The following is a 23,211-nucleotide window of genomic DNA, read 5'->3' as shown; positions in this document are numbered from 1 at the left end:
AACTCAAGTGGTCAAAACAGTTACCCTGCACTCAGAGGTTTCCATGTTCAATTTATGAAAGTGAAATTTTATTTTATAACTAATCCATAAATGGTAGGTTTACTTTTGGGAGCTGCCATTGGCATTCAAGAGAATACGGCACAATTATATATAAGCATGATTATGCACATTTTTCTTTGTTACGAAACAAGTGAGTACATAGTATTCAGCATGATCATGCCCATTTTTGTTATTATGCCTTTTATTTTTTTAAACAGCAAAAACAAAAGCAAAAACTTCTTTAAGAAAAGAAAAATTCACAGAAACACCAAATGAGCCCTAAACATGATGAAACAACCCTCTCGTTTTCTTGTAGGTCACGTCATATATCTTGTCCCTAGAGTGAGGAGCTCATAAATAGAACCACCTTTAATTGTTGCACCACTCAACCTGATTAATGTGTGAAGAATAAAAAGCCATCGAAGCTTGTCTGTCTCGTATCTGCATAAGTTTTTTGTTCGAGAATTAGGAGATTAGTTGCTTCACATGATACAGGTTGAAAATTACAGGAAAAAGCTCACTAATAGCACCACTGTAGCAATGTGCTCTAATAACACTATTACTGTAGTAAATCGATAACATCGACACAATATTAATATTTTATTTGTGTCATATCAAGCCTATCTTGGACTATTTGCTATCGTTATGGGACAATATGTAGCAATCTTGACAACATGTTGAAATGATATCGAGATAATGAGACTATTTGCTACAATATTAATGGTGTTTGAGAGCATTTCCCATTTATAAGATGGAATCAAGATATCAACCATTCTATTTTCCCATTAATCCAGCAATTATTTTGTCATTTACTAGCATCCTTCAAAGAAGGTAGAAAATAAGGATGAGACTCACCAATTTAGCGTCTTTGCTCCAATATTTTATCAACCACCGAGAACGTGGGAACTATATCCACAGGTACCTTCACAAAATTAGAAGATACTAGTAACTATGTGATAAAAATTGTTGTGATAAATAGTTCAGAAATTAAAAGGCAGTTTACAGTCCAAAGAATTCTGGCTCATAGAACTGAGTTTGGAAGTTCAAATTACATTGGGTTTCCATAACATAAAAGAAGAAAAGGGAGATTGTAAACTTTAGATGCACTGACTGAGCCTTCATTAGGGTTCGGGACTTGAGGAAATGTCAGAAGGACGGACGAGGACAAATAATGTCCATGTAAATTAATATGAAATGTCCCTTGGTTTATTAAGAGATTTATATAACTAGAAGCAACACAAAAAATATTTTCCACCAATTATTCGCTCCTATTAAACAAATGCTTATCATATATTCATGTCAATCTGATAAACTAAAAAGACATTAGGCATGAAGTGTGGCATTTCATTTCACGAGTCTGAAAAAAGTGAGAAAGACTGCTGCTAAAATATACTAAAGACAATGCTCAATATCCAAAGCCTCGAAAGTATATTGAAACATCGCCCATAAGGGCACAGTAGAAACAACCCAAAACCAAAACCTTGGCTACTAGTGGAGACCCCCAACATCTTAAAACCAATAGTCATGATTTATTCATTCATGCATGGAGTCATCTTTTTTCCTCAATTGAGTGATGACATAATCAACTGAAATCAGCCATCTTTTGGCAAATCTTATTTGTAGTGCAAGATGTCATCATCTATTAGATACTTAATATGACTGCATCCTTAATGCTTGTTATGAAAATTGCATACTAGTGCATTAATTATTTATGTTTAGAGCTTAATTATTGAAATATTTGTTATACCTGAATTTTCTCCAATCTTTGCAAAGCAACTTTTAATGGATCCGTCAGTTTGCAGTGTTTCTGAAGCAGCAAATTTGCAGCCTCTTTGTCACCTTTTGCTTGTATGGTGAGTATCTCCCTACTCAGGCTCTCAACTGCACCTTCAACCTTTTACAAAAATGAAGGAATACTTATACATAGCCTTGATGTGTCATCTCACGAGGCAAAACAAGAAAATTGAGGCAATAATACCTTGGTAAAGTCAACAGAAAATGTTTCCTCAGGGTTCAAGATAAAGGCTCCTTTCTCATACAACCAGTTAAACTGCAATGCTTGTCCTTTTCTGAAAACATATAGTAAGTATAAGATACTTGGTGGCCAAACATGCTAGTACAGTATAATGAATTGCTAGCTTACCCGTGAGCTTCCTCAAGACCAAACCGCACTGAGCGGAAGCATCCAGCAAGAAATGAAACATACATGGACTTCAATAAACTCTTTGGGAGCAAATCCTGGACTCCCTCAGAAAAATAAAACCAGTTAACAAGCATAAGCAGAAGAACAATGCCACTAGTGTATGAGTTCTATTGGTAATAACATAACTGCTTAGGATATTTATTAATAAAAATGAAAATACAAGGTATTCAAAGACTCGGGGAACAAGAGGTCCACTGTCATCTCTTGATAATAACATAATTGACCAAAGAAAGAAAGATGCAAATGCGTTGGAAAAGGTGTAAAACAAACCATCCCACTAAAGTGATAAAGTGATGTAAAGCACTGTCAAGAAAATAAATGGCCACTCACCTTGTGGATTAGGAATTTCAACGCCCAAAGGCCAACTATATCAGCTTTTGCTTCTTCCAGAGCAGAGTGGAGTTCTTGCAGTTCCTTTATCGGGAGATGAAAGAGACACAAGGCAAACCAGAGTTGGCATTAAGAAAATAGTGCGCACTTGAGGTAGTTAATCTTCAAAAAATGACTTCTATAATTGCTTTTTCTTAACATGTTGTAAATGACATTAGAAGCATACTAAGAAAAAGAATTTGACTATAATCGTCAATAAATTGGACAGAAATTGTTGGACTACCTTTTCTTAATAAAATACAGATCATCTAAAAAATGCTTCACAGCTAACAAACCCTCCATCAGTTGGAGAAATTTATAGACATCTAAAACTGCAAATAACAGAACATGCAACTAAGGTTCCTGGGGACATATCAACTACCTCGAGTATCACATGTAATCACCGGGAGTCTTCCTAAAAAGAATACTACATGATTCTGATGCGGATTCATTTTTCGCAAAATTTGAGCTAAAACTTCTAAATTTTCTTACAATAGATGCTCCATTTGAAGAATCACTAGAAATATCATTGCCCACATTAACAACCTAGGCATCACGTGCCTACATACAGGATGACATGATGTGCCTCAACACTTCAACAATGCAGTCATCAGAGCTAGATACTATGATATGCCTCCACAATACAAAGACACCACGTGTCTTCTTAAAAACTATGGTGGGCATCACCTGCCCTACTGCAACGACCAACTGTAACACTTTACAGCTTAAAAGGGGACGTATAGGTTTAAACAAACTGCATTTCAACACCAAACTGAAGAACAAAACTAAACTTCAATAACTATCTAGTAAGGAGCACCCTAAACATCCTTAAGCAACCATATGAAGGACACACGGATGGTTACTACTAAACGTCAACAACAATATGTTTTGATCATATGGGCAAACGAGATTTTCCAGGACCAAGACCGGAAACACAATAGAATTTATAGACACCAATACCCGGTGACAGATGTCAAAGATGAAAGAATAACAACCAGATGTCTTATGGTTTCTAAAAGTGATGAGAGATAACTCTGGACAGTAATGTGGAAACATATCATATAAATTATATATGTAACATAGCGAAGTCAACCAAATGACTTGACGGCAAGCCATCTGGTTGGAGGAATGATTTTTGTTAGGATTTTGGCTTGTCAAATATGTCCTAGTTGGTTTAGGATTGTTTTAGGAAAATTAGAGGTATACCAATTCTTGTCCTAGAGTGATTAGGAAAGAATTTCAGTTTTCCTTATTCAATTTAGGTTTGGATTTCTAGAAGTCTATTAGGATTTGGATAAGTGTAATTTCCTAATCCACTTAGGAATAGGAATCCAATCAGCCTTGGGACATGTAAGCCAACTCTATATCTATAAATAGGGTGCGGCAGGGCTTATTTTACAGCAAGAAAAACAGCCAGAGACAGCCAAGAGTTATGAGATTAGTTCTAGGGTTGCCAAAGTTCTGTAATCTCTATTATTAATCAAAGGAGCGGTGATTTCTCTACCTAGAGAAATCACAATTGGATGTAGGCAAAAGTTCTGCCGAACCAGTATAATTCTTGTGTGTTTCTAAGTTTTCTAATATTTGCTAGTTTAGTCTATTGCCGTTGGTTACATTAAAGAACAAGATCTAGAAGGCGGGTTATTTAACAATTGGTATCAAGAGCTTAGGTTTGGGGGTTCTACGATGTCTAAAGGGAAGATGAATGCGGATCTAGGACCTGCGTTAAAGCCCTCTGACGGCAAGGATGACTTCACGGACTGGCAAAGGATGATGAAGAACGTACTGATACAACAAGATTTGGATGATGCACTCAGGGGTGAGAAGCCAGCAAGCATGACAGACACAACGTGGACTAAGGTTCTCAAGAAAGCCAAGAGTTCCATCGAGATCCATCTCACAAGATTAGTTCGGTCACACATCACCGAAAAGATGACTGCCCAAGAAGCATGGGAAAAGTTGGAGAATGTTTATATGGGCAAAACCGTGTCCAATAAACTTTTTCTAAAGGATGAACTATTTGGACTTCGACTGGAAGAAGGTGATATTGAAGATCACGTATGCAGGTTCCAAAATTGCATAACTAATCTTCAAAAGGTCGAAGAAACTTACAAAGATGATGATATGGCTATCATCTTGCTGAGGTCTCTACCTTCGTCTTTCAAGCACTTTCGAACAACTCTAATGTTTGGAAAAGAGTCCCTGAACGCTTGAAGACGTTATTCAAACTCTTCAGTCATATGCTAAACTAGATGATATAACTGAAAGCTCTCAAGGCCTTTATGCCAAAGGCAAGGAGAGGGGGCGGGAAAAGACAAAGGAAGAAAACAAGCAACAGAGGTAGGTCAAAATCCAAGAAGAAAAAGGAAAAAAGGAAGGTTGCTTGAATGCAGTTCGGCCGATCATTGGAAGAGGAACTGCAAGATTTGAAAAGAGAAGAAAGCCAAGAGGAAAGGAAGCTCGAGTTCAGCTAGTGCAGATCACCAAGCATGAGAGTGACGGGAGCTTCTTTTAGTAACATCAGCTCCAAGGCTTTCACAAATTGGATTTTGGATACGGATGCACTTTTCATATGTGTGCAAGAGAATGGTTCGATACTTATAAAGAAGTCAAGCAGCCGGGAAGTTTTAATGGGGGACGATTCTTCGTGTCCTGTAAAAGGAATCGGCACCTGTTCGAATCAGAATGTTTGATGAGATGACATGAGTTTTGGGGAACGTTAGATATGTCCCTAGACTAAGAAATAATTTGATTTCCTTGGGTACTTTAGATGAGGCCAATTATGGGTACAAGTCTAAAAAGGGAAGACTTAGGGTAGCCAAAGGATCACTGGTGGTAATGCGAGGTGACCTACAACCCAATAAGTTGTATAAGTTAATTGGGACCACCATAGTCGGGGGAGCAGCTGTTTCTATAAATCAAGGTAGAAAAAACTGAACTCTGGCATCATAGGCTCGGGCACATAAGCCAGAAAGAGTTGCAAGAATTACACAAGCAAGGCCTGTTGGAAGGCGTGCCATCTTGCAAACTGGACTTTTGTGAATATTGTGTTCTTGAAAGCAAAGGAAGGTATCATTCACGAGTAGCAGTGCAGATAAGAAGCAAGGAGCAACTCAGCTATATTCACTCAGACGTTTGGGGCCCTGCACCAACCAAATCAAATGGTGGAGCCATGTATTTTGTTACTTTCATGGATGATTTTTCTAGGAAGGTTTGGGTTTATTTCATGAAGCAGAAATTCGAGGTTTTTGCAAAGTTCAAGGAATGAAAAATAGAAACCGAGAATCAAACTGGAAGAAAGATCAAGTACCTGAGAAGTGACAATGGAGGTGAATATACAAGTAATGAGTTTACCGATTACTGCAAGCAAGAAGGCATCATAAGGCACTTCACAGTAAAGAAGAATCCCCAACAAAATGGAGCTGCTGAGAGGATGAACCGAACTCTCATGGAGAGAGAGAGGAGCATGCGATTTCATGCAGGATTGCCTGATAGTTTTTGGGCAGAGGCTGTTAATCATGCAAATTATTTGATTAACAGATCACCATCTACATCTCGTTTGTAAGAGCAGAAGAGGTATGGTATGAGAAGCCGGTGGACTATTCCAAGCTCAGGGTATTCAGTTGTAGTGCTTACGCACATATTCCAAGTGATGAAAGGTCCAAGCTCAAACCAAAGCCTACACATTGCATATTCTTAGGTTTTGAGAAAGGTGAAGGGTTTCAAGCTTTGGGATATCAACAGGAAAAAGGTCGTCAGCCGAGATGTTGTCTTTGATGAGACAACCATGTCTCTGAATAAAGTCCGAGAGCAGTAGGGAGAAGAAAGACGATGCTGAAATTGAAGCAACAAAGATTCCGTTAATCAGTTGAGACAAGAAGAAGCTCAGGTGGAGCAAATTGAGCAAGATGTCGAATCTGATGGTTTTGAGGAATAAGAAGAGCATCAGCATCGTTCACCAGTTAAGAATCAGGTGGAGCAAGAAATAGGCAGATTGAAGGCACTTTAATCCGCCAGACATCCCAAGGGGTTCGAACTCCAACCAACAATCCACCTACATTCCGGAGATGCATAGCACTGGACAAACCTAATCGGAACAAGAAGAAACCTGATAGGTTTGGATTTAACCAAGACGAAGTTAATTATGCTCTCAACATTAGTCAAGGAGATCCAACTACTTATCGAGAAGCAATAGCAAGTGATGAGCGAGATAGTTAGATAAGTGCTATGACAGAAGAAATGGAGTCTCTTTACAAGAACTCTGTTTGGGAGTTGGTTCCTAAGCCCAAAGACAGAAAGCTAGTTGGATGCAAGTGGGTATTTAGGAAAAAGGAAGGAATACATGAACAAGATCCTGTGAGATTCAAAGCAAGGCTCGTGGCTAAAGGGTACTCACAAAAGGAAGGGGTGGATTATGATGAGATCTTTTCACCCGTAGTCAAGCATACTTCCATTAGATTGCTTTTAGCAATGGCAACTCAGCATGACATGGAGATTGAGCAGATGGATGCGAAGACAGTGTTTCTTCATGGAGATCTAGAGGAGACAATTTTCATGGCTCAACCAGAAGGGTTTGTTGAATATGGGAAAGAGAACCTAGTATGTTAGCTAAGGTATGGCCTGAAACAGTCTCCAAGACAGTGGTACAAGAGGTTCGATTACTTCATGCTAAAAATCAATTTTAGAAGATGTTTATATGACTGTTGCGTGTACTATCATGTATTCCAAGATGGGTTGATGATATTGCTATTGCTATATGTGGATGACATGCTAATCGCTTGTCAAGACAAGTCTAGAATTCAAGACTTGAAGATGTTGAGCGAGGAGTTCGACATGAAGGATCTAGGTGCAGCCAGAAGATCCTTGGCATGGAAATTCAGAGAGATAGGACCGCTGGAAGGATCTGGATGTCACAAGCCAAGTATATTAAGAAGGTTCTTGAGAAGTTCAACATGTAAGAAGCAAAAGTAGTTTCGACTCCTTTGGCAGCTCACTTCAAGTTAAGTGCACAACAGTGTCCTAAGTCCGAGGAATAGCAGCAAGTAATGGAGAAAGTGCCTTATGCTAATGTCGTGGGCTGCCTTATGTATGGAATGGTATGCGCACGTCCCGACATAGCTCAAGCAATCAGTGTCTTTTCCAGATACATGGCAAATCCAGGAAAGCAACATTGGGATGCAGTCAAGTGGATTTTGAGTTATTTGAAGGGTTCTTGGTGACAAAGGATTATGTTTGAGAAGCAAAAAGAAAATGCAAGGGTGTTGGGATATGTGGATGCTGATTATGCAGGGGACTTGGACAAGAGAAGGTCAACTTCTGGTTATGTGTTTACATGTGCAGGAGGACCGATCAGTTGGAGGGCACTACTGCAACCAATGACAGCTTTGTCGACCACAGAGTCAGAGTATATTGCATTGGCCGAAGCTAGAAAGGAAGCAATTTGGCTTAATGGCTTGGTAAGTCAAATGGGAATCACCCAAGATTGTGTGAAGCTGAAGTGTGATAGTCAAAGTGCCATTCACTTGGCAAAGAATCAAGTTTTTTCTGGAAGATCAAAGCACATTGAAGCAAGATATCATAGAATCAGAAATTGGGTGGAGTCTAAGGAGATTTGGATTGAAAAGATTCATACGGATGACAATGCCCAGATTTCCTTACAAAGATAGTGCCGGCCAAGAAGTTCAAGCATTGCTTGAACTTAATCAATCTCGTTGATTGATTAAAGTGGAGCACCTCCTCACTTGAGGTGCAATGAGGCAAGAAGAAGATTGCCAAGGTGAAGACTCTTGAAGTTTTCTAGAGCTGCTTCAAGGGGGTTCAAAGATACTCTGGGGTGCAACGATCAAGACTTAATTTGACTCACCAAGGTGAAGATTGTAAGGATTTTGGCTCTTCAATTATGTCTTAGTTGGTTTAGGATTGTTTTAGGAAAGTTAGAGGTATACCAATTCTTGTCCTAGAGGGATTAGGAAAGAATTTCAGTTTTTCTTATTCAATTTAGGTTTGGATTTCTAGAAGTCTATTAGGATTTGGATAAGTGTAATTTCCTAATCCACTTAGGAATAGGGATCCAATCAGCCTTGGGACATGTAAGCCAACTCTATATCTATTAATAGGGTGCGGTAGGGCTTATTTTACAGCAAGAAAAACAGCCAAAGACAGCCAAGAGTTATGAGATTAGTTCTAGGGTTGCAAAAGTTCTGTAATCTCTATTATTAATCAAAGGAGCTGTGATTTCTCTACCTAGAGAAATCACAACTGGAAGTAGGCAAAAGTTCTACTGAACCAGTATAATTCTTGTGTGTTTCTAAGTTTTCTAATATTTGCTAGTTTGGTCTATTGCTGTTGGTTACATTAAAGAACAAGATCTAGAAGGCGGGTTATTTAACAATTTTTATCTAATACACTAGGTCTCAGAACCAATGCTTTGATATCTATGTTGAGAAAAATAGGGAGAAAATAACAAATATATTCATCATAAGTGCACAACCCTATCACAATAGGAAACAAAATTTTACCTCAACATACAAGTAGGAAACCAACTATCCAAAGAATCTTCATTATGACATATATAATATATATTTCACTTTAACAGACACTTGCACAGTGTTTTGGTAAATAGGCTGACACTTAGTTTGGCACCCAAGTTTTCCTGACAATTCCTTTCGGCCAGTCAAGCTACTAACTGGGACTTTAACAATGTGTTGCTTCCTGTAACACTTTAATTTTTAAATATGTTCATGTTGTCTGCCTGCAATAAGGATAGGTAGGTAGAGCATTCAACCTCAAATTTTGATATGTGCATTCACCGGAAACTCTTTCTTTTTTTTTGGAAACATGTTTATGTTGTCTGCTGTAATCATGTAACATAGAAGGGATAATTCTGTTGTTCATGTGGCTGTCTTGAAAATATGTTTATGTTGTCTGCTGTAATCATGTAACATAGAAGGGATAATTCTGTTGTTCATATGGCTATCTTAGACATGCCTGCTGTTTGATTTTGTTCGTTCTGCTGGTCATTCACCAGAAACAATTACTATAACATTAAGGGAAATTTTAAGGGAGTTTCACTAAAACACCCAAAATGGGGGCTGAAATTATAAAAAAACCCAACACCCAAAACACTTTATAAACACACCCAAAACCCATCATTACACACACTCAAAACCCATTTATAAACACACCCAAAAAATATACAATTGTTGATTTTGGGGTTGATTTTGGGTGTGTTTCTATGTTTAAATAGTGTTTGGGTTTTTTTATAAATACATGCCTAGGATTGGGTTTATTTATAAATTTGTAAAATTTTAATGGGACCCAACAATTTTCTTTTGAGACCCGACTCTTATTTGAAATGTGAATTGTCCATTTACCCCAATATGAAATTACCATTAAGGACACAAAGCATTTAAAAGGAAAACAGATGTTCTCACTAGAACCAACAGCAGCAACACATATGCCTAGAAACCTCATCACCTTCCACAAACCCTCACTTATTCACACTTTTCTACTCTCACAATATTGAACATGTAAGTAAACCTAACAAAACTTCACAATGATGGAAAGAAACTATTATTGATGGATGGAGTGTTAAATCTTTGTTTGGAAGCCTCAAAATGAGCTATCAACCGACACTGTTTGATTTACCTAAAAGAGAATTTCTCTAACAATAAAATTTTATTAACTCTCCTGTTCTGTTAGATATGTTGAACCTTAGTTTGGAACAAAAGTTTAGATTACTATAAGCAGCAATGCAATCCAACAAAGGTCCTCAAAACAAATTATAGTGAACAAGTAAACAACAAACTTAGAGAGTTATGTCACTGACCAATCTCACTGTAGACTTTCTACCATTTGGAAGTGTTATGCTATGAGGTCCAATCCCATGGCAGCACTCATGGCAAATTGTGTGAGTAAAGAAAGATTCAAAATCTACAAGTTCTTGTTGTTCCTTTGTAATACAAACATCGGCTATAGGCTGAAGAATGTGCTTGAACCTGGTTTAGCATAGGCAGTTCTGACATTACCTTCCGAACACAACAGATGAATATTTCGAAAAGCAATAATTGATATTTATACATGACAAACATAAAAATGAAGGAAATTTTTACTTAGCCTCTGAGATATTCTTCAGCATGACCATTGATGTTCCTCGATCTTTTACTATACGCTCGTCATTTGGTAGATTAAAAGCAACAGTTTGAGGACCCTTTACATCCTGAGGTAAAACTTGAAGTTGTCAACGACACTTCACCAACCAGTTAAAGTTGCAGATACAATAAACACAGAAGTAGAGGACTCTGACCTCGATGGACCCTATGCAATTAAGGACAAAAATTACCAAACCCATGGCACTTAATAGATTTATTTGTGATAGGTAAATTTATGTCAAACTCAAACCTAAACCTGAAGATGCATTTATTTTACATTTCTCCATTCTAATATTTTTCATTGACTATTATCTCGCCGAGTATACTGCTCGTCGCTCAATGTCACAGAGAGAGAGAGAGAGAGAGAGAGAGAGAGAGAGAGAGAGAGAGAACTACAGCAAAAGGATTTTTTATTTTTGTTTTTTATGTTAGCACTAGAAGCAGGGCAAACCATAATGCTTCTAATCAATAAGTTGCAAGTGGCCATAAAATAGAATCATCTTGAAAGATTTTCCAGAGTCTAAACTTACTCCTGCATTATAAAGAAGATCGATGACTCGAATAGGAGCAGAAATCACATCTTTGGACTTGTACACATTGTCCAGTGGGAGATTTTGCTCCAGAACCTTATAAACAAACAATAATAGTAACTGATAGTTAGAAGGGATAACAAAGTTTGTCAGGATAATTCTTTTTTGGTAAGCTATTAAATCTCTAGTAGAAAATGATTGTACAATAGTACCTGCAAATTATCACCAAAAAGTTTTAATTGAGCTGTTGCTTTGTCATCCCGAACTCCAATAAATGCTTCAAATGTAGCCTAAGATGAAACGCAGTTCAATTACATCTAAAGGCAGAAAACTTACTACCATGCTATCACATGAATTCTCAAGTAGGTCCTTTTAGACAATAAACACCAAAATGCAAGAAATATAAAAATTATTTACTTTTAAAAAGGAAGAAATTTGAGATCAATATCATTGTAAATGTATGTTACACCTAAGTTCACAATTTTAAACTACAAGGTCATGAATGCAGAAGCTCAAAACACAAGGGTGCTTCATATAAAATACCTTATATCCAAAAAGAGCATCTTCATATGTTTCATATGGACCAATAGTAACATCCAGCTTTGAGTCCTATAGCAGAACAGTAGACAAAAATAAAGGCTAGATCAACAGTTTAATGCTCTTAAGACTTTACAGAAAATAATAAAATTTCAAGAGGAAAAAATTCACGTTATACAAATGAACTTCATGCCATTTTAGAGAATTGAAGTTCACGAACAAAAGTTTCTGTAATTAAGTGCATTTTTTTATAAGGTCATTTCCTTTTAAGATAAATGTATATAACTATTCATTTTTTATAGTAAACATACTGCTAAAATTAACAGGTAAAAGAGAGCCATGACTAGGCTCCTTTTTCCGTTTGTAACTTTTTATGAGAAACTATGTGCACAGAGTACAGACATAGTGAATGATGTCCACTGAATATACAAAAAAAATTATATTACATCATAGGCTTTTGTTGTCACATAACATGTCCATTAGCATCTAGTTTAGGTCTCCTCTCCAATTTCAATGTGTTGGAATTTCAATTTTGTAAAAATTGAATGATCTTGAAGTTGGTGAGTGTTCTACCCTACTTTCTTTGAGTACAAATGTCATATGATAGAGATTATATAGAAGGTGGATAATGGAATCAGCTTGCAACTTTTTTGTTTTTTTGTTTTTGCGTGTGTAATCCTATTTCAGCAAGCTGGTTGGGGAATCATCTCTTCATATTTTTAACCCCATCTCGATGATTCGGAGGTCTAAGTCAACTTATGATCTTATTGGTGTAACATGTGCAAAGAGGCTACTATAAGTATTCATTTCACCATCTCATTTGCTTGACACTGTAGTACAGGTAGTTCTGAAAAATGAGGTTGAGTTGGGTGATTTCACATTCACTAGTGGAGAAACATTGTGCTTTTGGTGATGGGAAACAAGCTTGTGAAATTGTAGTCTGTTGACAATTTTGTAGGCCATTTTGGTGGAAAAGAATGGTAGAATATGTGAAACCAAGTGTGAGGAAGAAATGTATCTATAGTGGGGCAGAGTCAAAATTTGGGCATCACTGTGGTTTTGATGTCCATAAATTAAAGATATAGTGCAGAAATTTTGCTGTCAGTTTGATTCTATCTTCAGTGGACTGCTGGTTCACAGTTGCATTGCTGTTTAGTTTAGTTAACAAAAATTACTGTGGTCATTATTTAAAAAATCAAAAATCAAAAAGAAGAGAGAGAGAGAGAGAGAGTGGGCTGTCAATGGGTAATACAATAGGGGATTCCATATTCATATATAATATAACCCCATTGTACAGCAGAGGGATGGACATCGGTTGGATCAGGCCATGCAACTTTAGAAAACAAGATATTCTAGATTGTAAATTACATAAAAATCAATTAAAGGATCAAGCCGTTTGATTAATAGCAACTTCAACATATTATAAACCAGCTCATGGTAAAATTCTCTCTAGAAACGAATAGTAACTATAGTTATAACTGCGTATCAACACCATTTAATTTATGATTGTAAACGGTATATTTAAATACTGTACTAACCAACTCCATCCAGGCTATATCTGAGTCATAGTAGTCATTTGAAAGAAAAGCATCGGCCTTGCTGTGAAGAAACCTCTTCAAACTTCATAGAGAACACAAGATTAATTTAACAGTTGTACGAAGATGATATTTAGCATGACCACTGTCAAGTTTTGTAGGTTTACTATTTTTCCTAAAAGCTTAAGCTGGAATGTGGACCAATAATTATCATACTCTAACATGCAGAAATCACTATAGATTGGGAAACTTCAATTGCAGAGAATCAAACTACTATCTCCAGCTCTAATAGCTTATTAAGCTTAAAAAATTGTTCAATGCATTTTTATTGATGCAGTAATGAGTTTAAATACAGAGGTTTCACTGATAAAAGAAAAAAAGTAATTTCAGGCTTTATGAGATATGACGTAAGACGGGATGTAGGCAAATGTTTTTTATGTCCCTTGATATTTCGTTGTGATATACTGCTGGATATCAGTCATAAATCAGCCATACTTACAGCCAAATATTAAGGGATGGCTCAACGCACATAAAATCAACCATATATCACAGCAAAATACGAAGGGAATTTTCTTGGACTCTTGCCTTGTAAAGCATGAAATCTCTGTATTTAAACCCATGCTGCACCATGAAATGCATATAAAATTCTTAACTTAGAATCAGCAATGAAACAACTTAGAAGAAAGGAAATTCGTCAAACTCATACCTAGGAGAACTGGCCAAGTCACCAGCTTTATGCAAGATCTCAGCAGCTCGTGTGAGGGAAGAATTATACTCTTGGGAGAAAGGAACACTATATAGATCATGAGTGGAACCCACTGAATGATTTGTGCTGCTAACTGTACTACTATACAAGGAAGAATCCAGACTGAATTCACTGTGTCTTTTAATAACAGTGAAAAAGCCAGTTGCAGCTTGTTGTTGGTCCTCTGTTAGACTGGTCTTCCACAATTCAAATTCCTACACAAAAAGAAATTTACTGGTGTTCATATATCTATAAGATCTTTTTTTCTATAATACAATCAGCTCAATCATATACCACTTTGTCCATGTCTGGCGGGTAGAAGTTTGCACCAGGTGGTTTCAGCACAGGAAAGGCAGCTTTGTATTCAAGTCCCTTCCACCCAGTAACAGGTCTAGTCGCTTCAGGAAGCAACTTTATAGCCGAATCCGCAGTTGTCAAAAATGCCTCATTTTCATCAAGGGATGACCTGTTGATAGAAAATATTGCAGACATTTATTCTAGTATCATCCAAAATTACATGAGCACACCCATCCACCCACACACACACGCGCGCGCACACATGGCTCACGGTACATTTGTAGGTAAAAATCGCATGTGCATAGTATACACCTGAAAGAAAACTAAGTTGAAGAAGACATACCATGGACTCTTATTAATGACGTAATATTGCAGATATTTATTCAAGTAGTATCATCCAAAATTACATGAGCACACCCATCCATCCACCCACCCACACACACACACACACACACACACACACACACACACGCACATACACAGCACACAGTACATTTGTAGGTAAAAATAGCATGTGCACAGTATACACCTGAAAGAAAACTAAGTTGAAGAAGACATACCATGGACTCTTATTAATTACGTAATACATCCATTTCAATTTGTCTAACTGTGATGCATCCGCATGCTCCTTTAACCAATCTCGTAGAACTGGATTATTGTACCAAACCTAAATGTAAAATCAGAAACAAAGAATGGAAAAAAAAAAAAATTAGAAATGGACACTACAACATAGATTAAGAATAATAATAATAATAATATATGTGTCTGACAAACTAGGTGCAACACAAGGAAAATTACAAGATATTTGCATAGCTCCCCCTTGGCTCAGTTAGTGCATTTTTACTTGCATACAAAGAAAGAAATTATAGTGCAAAATACATTCCACAATATGTGTATGCCGATGCACACTATTGGTGATAGTCGAATCTACCATGCAGCAGCACATATCATTATTTTCATCCATACTAACAGTCTTTATGCATCAGAATAACATAACAGCACAAATACACAGGTTGTTTAATTATCTAACAATGCACGTGTTTCATTACAAATCTATTCAACCTGCAGGTAAAAGATTTCGTCCATAATTGCTGCAGCCTTAATTAGTAACACCAGAGCCTCCCTGTCTGCATCTGTAAGCCCTGTTAACTGCATCAAGGAAACAAAATATGCTCAACTTCACTTGGAGGACCCAACCAACTACATTTTGGGGAAAAGAAAAAGGAAGGACACAACCAACTACAAGACAAAGAAAAAGAAGAAGAAGATTGCTGATGCACAAGAGATGGGAGAGGGGAGGAGGAATTTCAACATCAAAGTATTTAATAAGCTATATTCCAGATACGAATTTAAAATTTAAATAAGGCAACAAAAGTTACACCATCTTCTTGAAAATCTGTAACATTATGGTTCACCTTTTAGGTAAGAAAGCTGCTTGTACTTTCAACCAACTTTTAAATCGTTTCAACGGTTTCATGTAATATGATTACAAGTTACAGAACTGGTGGAAAGAGTAGTACTCAGGCTATGAAATACAAGCCAAAAAGGCACTAACTAAATTGTATTCCCGGAATGTTGGATGAATAAACACAACAACCACAAGGCTTGCAAAGAGCACAATGCCTTTGAAAGCCCTTGCATTCCTCTTCTTCCAGATGCATACCAAATAATACCTACAGAATTCACATTCCTTATCACTGAATCATGGTGCCAACCAAAACATCTCAATGCAGATTTTGGCATAAACAAATTGATCCCACTTTGTCGAAACAAAAGATAAAGCTTCTTAGCAACTCAGGGTGCAGCAAAAACTTATAACCATTCTACCTTTCCAACTTCCAACTAAAACTTTTAATCATTGCACCATGACTGAATATTGTCTACATCCAATAAAAATTAAAGAAAAAAGAATAAACTAATTACATAATTTACTAAAGGAATAATAGATCTAAGAAATGACCAAGGACAATAACCTCAGCACTGAGGGAAACAGGGGCATAACGTTGGAGTTGCTTTTGTAGAGATAAACTTCGAGTTATAGTGTTCTCCTTGTACCTTTAGGAAATTAAGATGAAATAGCTGACATAAGAAAGTAGTGAATATCGGGGAAATTTGAAACAGATAGTGATATAGTATTGTATGTCTTTCAGTCTTCTTGATACGGAATTAATGTTTTTCAGGCCGAGTAAATCAAAGAATAAAATTTTATTGCCATGGAGGCACAAGAACATTCATTATTTCCATGACGCTAGCGATGAACAATAAAAAGAAAGAAATTTAAATTTAAATTTCAAAATCTTTTTGTCTACCAAAAAAAAAAAAAAAAACAGATATTGTTTCTTTTAAAAAAAAATGAATAAGTTTAAAAATAAAAACAAAAATTTCTTGGAGATGCAACTAAATCCAGCCTTACATGGGTATTAGGACTCAGGAGTAAATTTTTTCTTGACCAGCTTAAGTCTTACAAGAAAGAATCTTCATCTAGGCTAGTCATGGGATGGATCATTCCATCTCACTGATAAAATAAAATAAAAAATAAAAAACTTAAAATGCTTTTCAATAGCATACCTCCTTTCAATTATGTCAAAAAGCTGACCGTATTCCCCATTTACATCATAGGGGACATACTCAAGATCTTCTTTAGCAAGTAAGCTTCTATACTCCTCGTAAGAAATATATTTAACAGCAGAGACTTCTGTTTCCTGCCATTAGAGAGATGTTCAGATACTCATGAAAATTGATATGGCAACATAGGCTGCATAGCAAACATTATCTAAATGAGTATAATTCAGCCATATGGTTGCATGTGCAATATCGCAGTTGCATTTTTTATATAAGCCAGCACATCTTCCTATTCTATTAGTTTTCACCCCTAGTCTTTGAACTGTTTCTATGAGTGATTAATAATTCTGATGGCCATATTTCCTGACTTAAAGATAATGTAATTAATAGATCTTCCCAGAGAAGTCAAAGTATCATAAAGTAGCAAAAAGATAAAACATGAATCATTGGAACTTCTATTTGACATACATCACCCTCCTCACCTGAAGAGTAAATGCCTCAAGAGGGATTGGATCTACAGTTGTAACAAAATATACATCATTGAATTCATTATTGATGAATTTTCCATCATTTGTTACACTGCATTTAAAATGTAACCCAACATCAGTTAATACACAGCAGATCTTAAATATAAACAAAATACAAACATCATCACCATCATCATTGTCATCCTTGCCCTTTGTCGTAATTGTATTTTATTTTTATTTTTTTGAATAGAAACAATTGTATTAAAACAGGAACAAAATACAAAAGTGGATAAGGAATCCACAGCAGATAGAGAACAAGACTAAAGAATAAAAACAACCCAGCTCTCACAAACCAAAGAGAAAACCCAGAACAACCCTAAGCTTTAAACCCAGACAAGCCCTGCTCCCTAGACAACCACAACTAAGCCCTCAACGAATTGGTCGTTTTGGAACACCGACACCCACTTTTCTATGAAAAAAAAAATTTATATAGAGAAACATTACAATACAAAACTTAGTGAACCAGGAGTTCACCATCAAAATGATACAACCCTAACAATCAAATCCAAAATACACCTTCTACATTGTATTTCAACTCTAAAAGACTATCCAGCAGCAGCTCCCCAATCTAATAAAATTACACAAAATGAGTTATCCCTAAAAGCTGGAGAAAGAGAAGCCCATAAAGATGCCCAAAACCTGATTCTTTCCCAAGCATTCTCTTCTACATCCCCACTATAGTTCAACAAGATTCTTCTATTTCTCTCTAACCAAATTACCCAAAAGTCAGCAAGCACAGCGTAATTCCACAAAACTCTTGCCTTCCTTCCACCACCAAAAGACATCTATTTGTCACAAAGAATGTTTGAAGGTGACTGAAGAATAACCCGCCTTTGTCCTAATTGTATGGAATAGAACAATAAATTCTCATCTTTCATTCTTTCATATTAATATACAATGTCTTCTACTAAATCTGAAATCTTATATCCTTTTGTCTCACTTCTTCCCTTGTTAATTTTGGTTGGCTTCTTTAATCTTTTATCTTGTACTTTAGCATGTCTTTCTTTAGTTATAGATGCATCTAGTGGTCTACATTGATTATGCCTACCTAAGCCTAATTTCACATATCTTATCACTTTCACTCCTAATTTTGTTGTAAATAGATTGGTTTCAATTCTGCCTTTTCTAGTCACACCCGTCTTCCATCTTCAAATTCTCATTTTTCTACATGGATGCATTGCACTTGCTTTTGCTTTACCATTCAACATTATGCCCGTACAAAACAGTTGGCCTCTGGACAGTTCTGTAAAACTTCCTTTTTAATCTATTTGGTATTCTTTAATCACATAACAGACCACTAGTTTGCCTCCACGTTGTCCGCCCTTTTCTAACTCTATGAATCATCATCCATTTTCCTATGATTTCGCATTATTGATCCCAAATATCAGAAATAATTTGTAGCCCTCTGCACCTGTACTAAAGCTAATGTAAGTCTTTCAATTCACTCCAAAAAACTTCCGCCAACTGATTGTCTCAATAATTAGATGGCGTCCATAATGGATCTACTTGGTATCTATTCTTTCTCTCCTTAATCTTGCTCAACCTTTTCTCCTAAGCACAGGCAGAATATTGTAGAGCTGGCACAATTATGTTCTTTCCTAGTTGATACAAATTTGGATGGTAAATACCTATTCAAGCTTGTTTGATCAGACTTTCAATGCCAGCCATGATGTCCTGATGGGCAAGGCCACCCCTGTATCAACCTCATGCTAGATAGTGTTAAATCTACCTTACTGTTCATGCATTTTGTAGCAGTTAAACATCAAAGAAAAAACCAGGATTGTTCTCTTAAGATTGAGTGTCAAGCGAAGAGCCTACTGGGCAAGCATAATTAGGGTGCTGTACAGGTCCAAACTAAGCATAATTGTGGTTGAAGCTATGAAGCTTCTTTGGAAACTTTGAGTACATGAAAATCTCTTGTGCTTGTCTTCTCCTCCTTGCTCTTCTACTCTTCCTAAGGATGTCTCAGCAATTGTTTACTGCTTGCATGTTTATGCAGTAACCACATACAATACAACACCCTTTTAACCTTGATATACAAGGACCTTAAAACTCATCCTGCCTGGACCCCTTATTAGTAGTACTCCCAATCCTAACCCCTCTACTACTATACACCCGTCCTCATGAACTTCAAGCCGTTAACTGATGCTGTCTGGAACAATACGGGAATCCTTTTTCAGATACCTTTAACCACTTAACACCTCCACAACTTCACAAAGCCTCACAAGTATAATAACATCTCACCTATATCTCAAAGAGCTATGAAATTCTGAACTAGTGCTTAACAATAACAATGTAGACTAGCGAAGCATATCTCACTCCAAACTAACATAAAAAGGGAAAATCAAATTCCAGATGTAGTAACAACTAATAACAATTTATTCACAAAACAACAGACCATAATAAAAGCTGCTAGACAAAGAAATATATATCCAACAATAGAACAAAGGAATTGGCCTACTAACCACTCTTGAAGAAAAACGAATATCATTTCAAATGCGTCCTTTGGAAGTGTTACACCTAGCTCTTCTTGAAGCTCCCTCCTGATATATAAATTACTATGTTTCAGTAACAAGCACACTTCAGGCAGCTCTAAATTTTAACAACAAAATACGCAGGATAATTGGCATGACTGTCTCACGCACAAAAGGGGAGGTGGAGCAGTAACTTGAGGAAATAAGGAGATAAATACTTCAATTCAGAAATAGGTAAATTCTGTAATAGGCACTTCTGTATAAATTCATTACCAAGCTTCTAAAACAATATCTACTATTGAAAAATGGAAATTCAATTAGCATCACCTTGTACAAGGCATGTAAAAGGGATACATTTATAAAAACTAATTCCAAAGTAATTTTATTCTATACAAAGCAATAGTGACCAATGTCAGCTTCCTCGTAGCAGTTAATAGAGGAAACAAGAAAATATATAATATGAAATGGACCTGATCAAAGAACTAAAACTGTAAAGCTTGGCGAGAAAAGGGGAAATAAAGATAGTAAGCAAATTGGCTGCCGTCAATATTAATCCCACCACACTAAAATGATCAAAGAGAAAGAAAAAAAAAAGAATTTATTATGCTAAAAGGTCCATCTCCATATAGGCCTAACTCTTGGAATTTGGCATGCAATCCCTAACATGAGAATTAGGGACTAGTATTCTCCTAAAGGAAGACAAAAGTGCCCATCTGCTAAGGCCTTCAACTTCTTAGGTTCATATGAGCTTTGAACTTTGTTATCATTTTATCAATCAAATTTTAGAAAGCCTAGAATGTTTAAAAAACTCTATGAACTTGAAATCCCACAATATCACTGTATCAAGAAGAAAGTAAAAAAAAGTCACACAAATAGCAACTAAAAAGTACAATACAATCAGCCACACTTAGCACAAAACAGTAGACTATCCAGATGAACGCTAACTGGAGCTTGATTAAACAAGTAAAAACCAGGGTGGCTGCTCAAATGACTTTATAAGTAAACTGGTTATGATTTGTACACGTATTGTAAAAGGACAATATAGTACAAGCGGTAAGTGTCTGTTACAAGAAAGGGCAATGAAGCTAGCTACCGAGCTGTTATGAGTGACGAATCACCAGCGGATATGTGTCCAGCACTTGAGATATCCCACAGCCCCGCAAATGAATCCTTGCAGTCAGCTCGTCGTTGGATAAGAAGTTCCTGTGTACTCTCAGCAAAAATCCACACATGTACAGCTCGATGGTAATCTCCGTCTCGATGAACATCTCCCCTACATGGGCATCAATAGTATTCATAGATAAGAATATATGTCACAACATAGAGGGTGATAAAAACCATGAAACTTTCAATCAGAGTTACTGGTCATCAGCACAAAATTCTTCAAAAAGCAGAAACATAGCATATTGCCATCAGTAAAATCAGCTACCATGAGAACATCAAGCATGTCTACTTCTGCATACATTTAAACTGAAGATTTAAAGAAGGGCAAACAATTGGTTGGATTATTTTCAATTCATCAACTCAATTGACTCAAAAAAAAAAAAAAAAGTAACTGATTGAAGGGCTTTCCTCGATCAATATCTTTTCCACAACGTGTTCTGTTTGTTTCTCGAGACATTACAAGAAAAGAGTGAACGCAATCAAACAAATTTCCTCGCTTTCTTGATTCTTCGATATAATGTGGTGTTCGTAAAATCTGGGTAATCAAAAGGAAAAGAGAAAGAGGAGGTTTGGGTTTTAGCTTGCCTGGGCTTGGAAATGCCAGTCTTCTGTCCTGTTTTGGTGAGGACGTCAAAGAACTCTTCTTGTGTATGAGCATCAACCTCCGCCATTGGTCGCTACTGTCAGTCGGTCCGATTGCAGAGAGAGATTATACTTCGATTTTAATTTATCAGTTAACGCGATGGCGTCTACTCTGTTTGCTTTGTTCTCATTTTCCAACTGAGCATCTGATGCGATACTTTTTTTTTTTTTGGTTACAAGCATCTGATGCGATACTTGCTTTTGCTTAGTTTACGCAATGGCATTGACTTGAGTCACCTTGGGTGAAAGTCAATATTTTGCCTAATTTTACCATCTAATTAAACTCATCTAACGGTAATTAATGAAGTGGCGTGGTGGTAATGCTCTTTTCTTTCACTTCACCCCTGATAAAAACTTACAACAGGTGACTTGCCCATGGAGCTTACATCCTCTGATCCTCTCCAGTGCAATTCAAAACTCTATTTTCCCTCTATCTATTAGGTTGATGTAAAGTGTCTCTTAAAGCCTGCAATTTGTGCATAGGGGCCTTTGCTTAGAATATAAGAGCAACTCCACCCATTTGTCTCTATATAAAGGTGAGGCATTACTATTCACGTGAATAGTGCTGCCTGCAAAATCCAAATTTTGTGTTTTTTTTGCTAAGCATTATTCATTTTTTGTTTTATTCACAATTTTTTACCTCAATAATTAATTTGGATAATATTTTCGGATAAGATTTACGGGTTCCTACATGTCAAGACTATTCATAATCGGATAAAATTTGACAAGATTTTTGGTTCAAATTTCGGATGAATTTCAAAATTCAAATTTCAGATAAATTTTGGGTTCAAATTTCGAATGAATTTCAAAATTCAAATTTCGGATGAATTTCAAAAATCAAAATTCAGATAAATTTGGGTTCAAATTTCGGATGAATTTCAAAATTCAAAATTCAAATAAATTTGGGTTCAAATTTGGATGAATTTCAAATTTCAGATATGATTTTCATCCAATCAAATCAAGCCACGTGGCATCTTTATCTTGCCAAATTTTTCTATAAAACAGAGGCTCACCTCATACTCTCACACCACATCTTTCAATATTTTCATTTCTTAGAGTTTAGAATTCATACTTCATTCATTCTCAATGGAAGAATATAGGAGATGCTTGGAGAGGCATGAGAGAGAAAGAAAGAGAGAAAGTAGAGCCGATGAAATCAATGAGTTGCAGAGGCAAGTTGATGAACAAGTTCTCATAGCAGTGGCAATGGAAGAGGAAGAGAACCAAGGTCGCCGCCGTGGTTCACAAGTCGGCCGTCGGAATAATGATATAGGCATTCTGGTAAGAATCTTTAGAAGATTATTTTATCCCAACCGCTTTGTACTCGATGTTGATTTTCGAAGGCGATTTAGAATGCAACCCCATTTGTTCAATAAAGTCATGCATGATATTTGCAATTATGATGCATACTTTGTTCAAAAGTGTGATGCTCGGGTT

General features: G+C 36.5%; 1 protein-coding gene across 2 annotated transcripts; it reads right to left on the bottom strand.

Annotated features, from left to right (window-relative positions):
• Positions 1-144: 144 nt before the first annotated feature.
• Positions 145-22,206, bottom strand: NUDT3 (nudix hydrolase homolog 3). 2 transcript variants are annotated; one of them, XM_089049675.1, is made up of 23 exons: positions 21,718-22,206; positions 21,062-21,241; positions 19,960-20,037; positions 17,450-17,546; positions 16,974-17,107; positions 16,379-16,460; positions 15,468-15,554; positions 14,966-15,072; positions 14,403-14,574; positions 14,070-14,323; positions 13,949-13,984; positions 13,367-13,448; positions 11,835-11,900; positions 11,504-11,581; positions 11,292-11,387; positions 10,723-10,829; positions 10,440-10,608; positions 2,573-2,656; positions 2,183-2,277; positions 2,018-2,108; positions 1,787-1,933; positions 895-961; positions 145-480 (listed from the first exon to the last, which is right to left on the bottom strand). In XM_089049675.1, the coding sequence occupies exons 1-22, from the start codon at positions 21,801-21,803 to the stop codon at positions 899-901; spliced, it is 2,391 nt and encodes a 796-aa protein (XP_088905801.1). In that variant the 5' UTR covers positions 21,804-22,206; the 3' UTR covers positions 145-480; positions 895-898. The 2 variants fall into 2 exon arrangements, with proteins under 2 accessions (XP_088905801.1, XP_008228854.2); XM_008230632.2 differs by lacking the exon at positions 13,949-13,984.
• Between the last annotated feature and the right edge of the window lie 1,005 nt (positions 22,207-23,211).

This window comes from Prunus mume, linkage group LG4, assembly GCF_029339155.1.
Source record: "Prunus mume cultivar Tortuosa linkage group LG4, ASM2933915v1, whole genome shotgun sequence".
In the NCBI taxonomy this organism is placed as follows: domain Eukaryota; kingdom Viridiplantae; phylum Streptophyta; class Magnoliopsida; order Rosales; family Rosaceae; genus Prunus; species Prunus mume.
The sequence above is the reverse complement of the archived record's forward strand: the minus strand, read 5'-3'. Positions and strand labels throughout refer to the sequence as shown.

Excerpts from the sequence above, each read along its gene's own strand:
- NUDT3 (XM_089049675.1), bottom strand. The coding sequence starts at position 21,803 with ATGGCGGAGGTTGATGCTCATACACAAGAAGAGTTCTTTGACGTCCTC. Across the intron at positions 2,657-10,439 it reads GAAAGTCTACAGTGAGATTG|GAACTGCAAGAACTCCACTC; the intron begins GTCAGTGACATA and ends CTCCCGATAAAG. Across the intron at positions 2,278-2,572 it reads TGAAATTCCTAATCCACAAG|GATTTGCTCCCAAAGAGTTT; the intron begins GTGAGTGGCCAT and ends GAGGGAGTCCAG.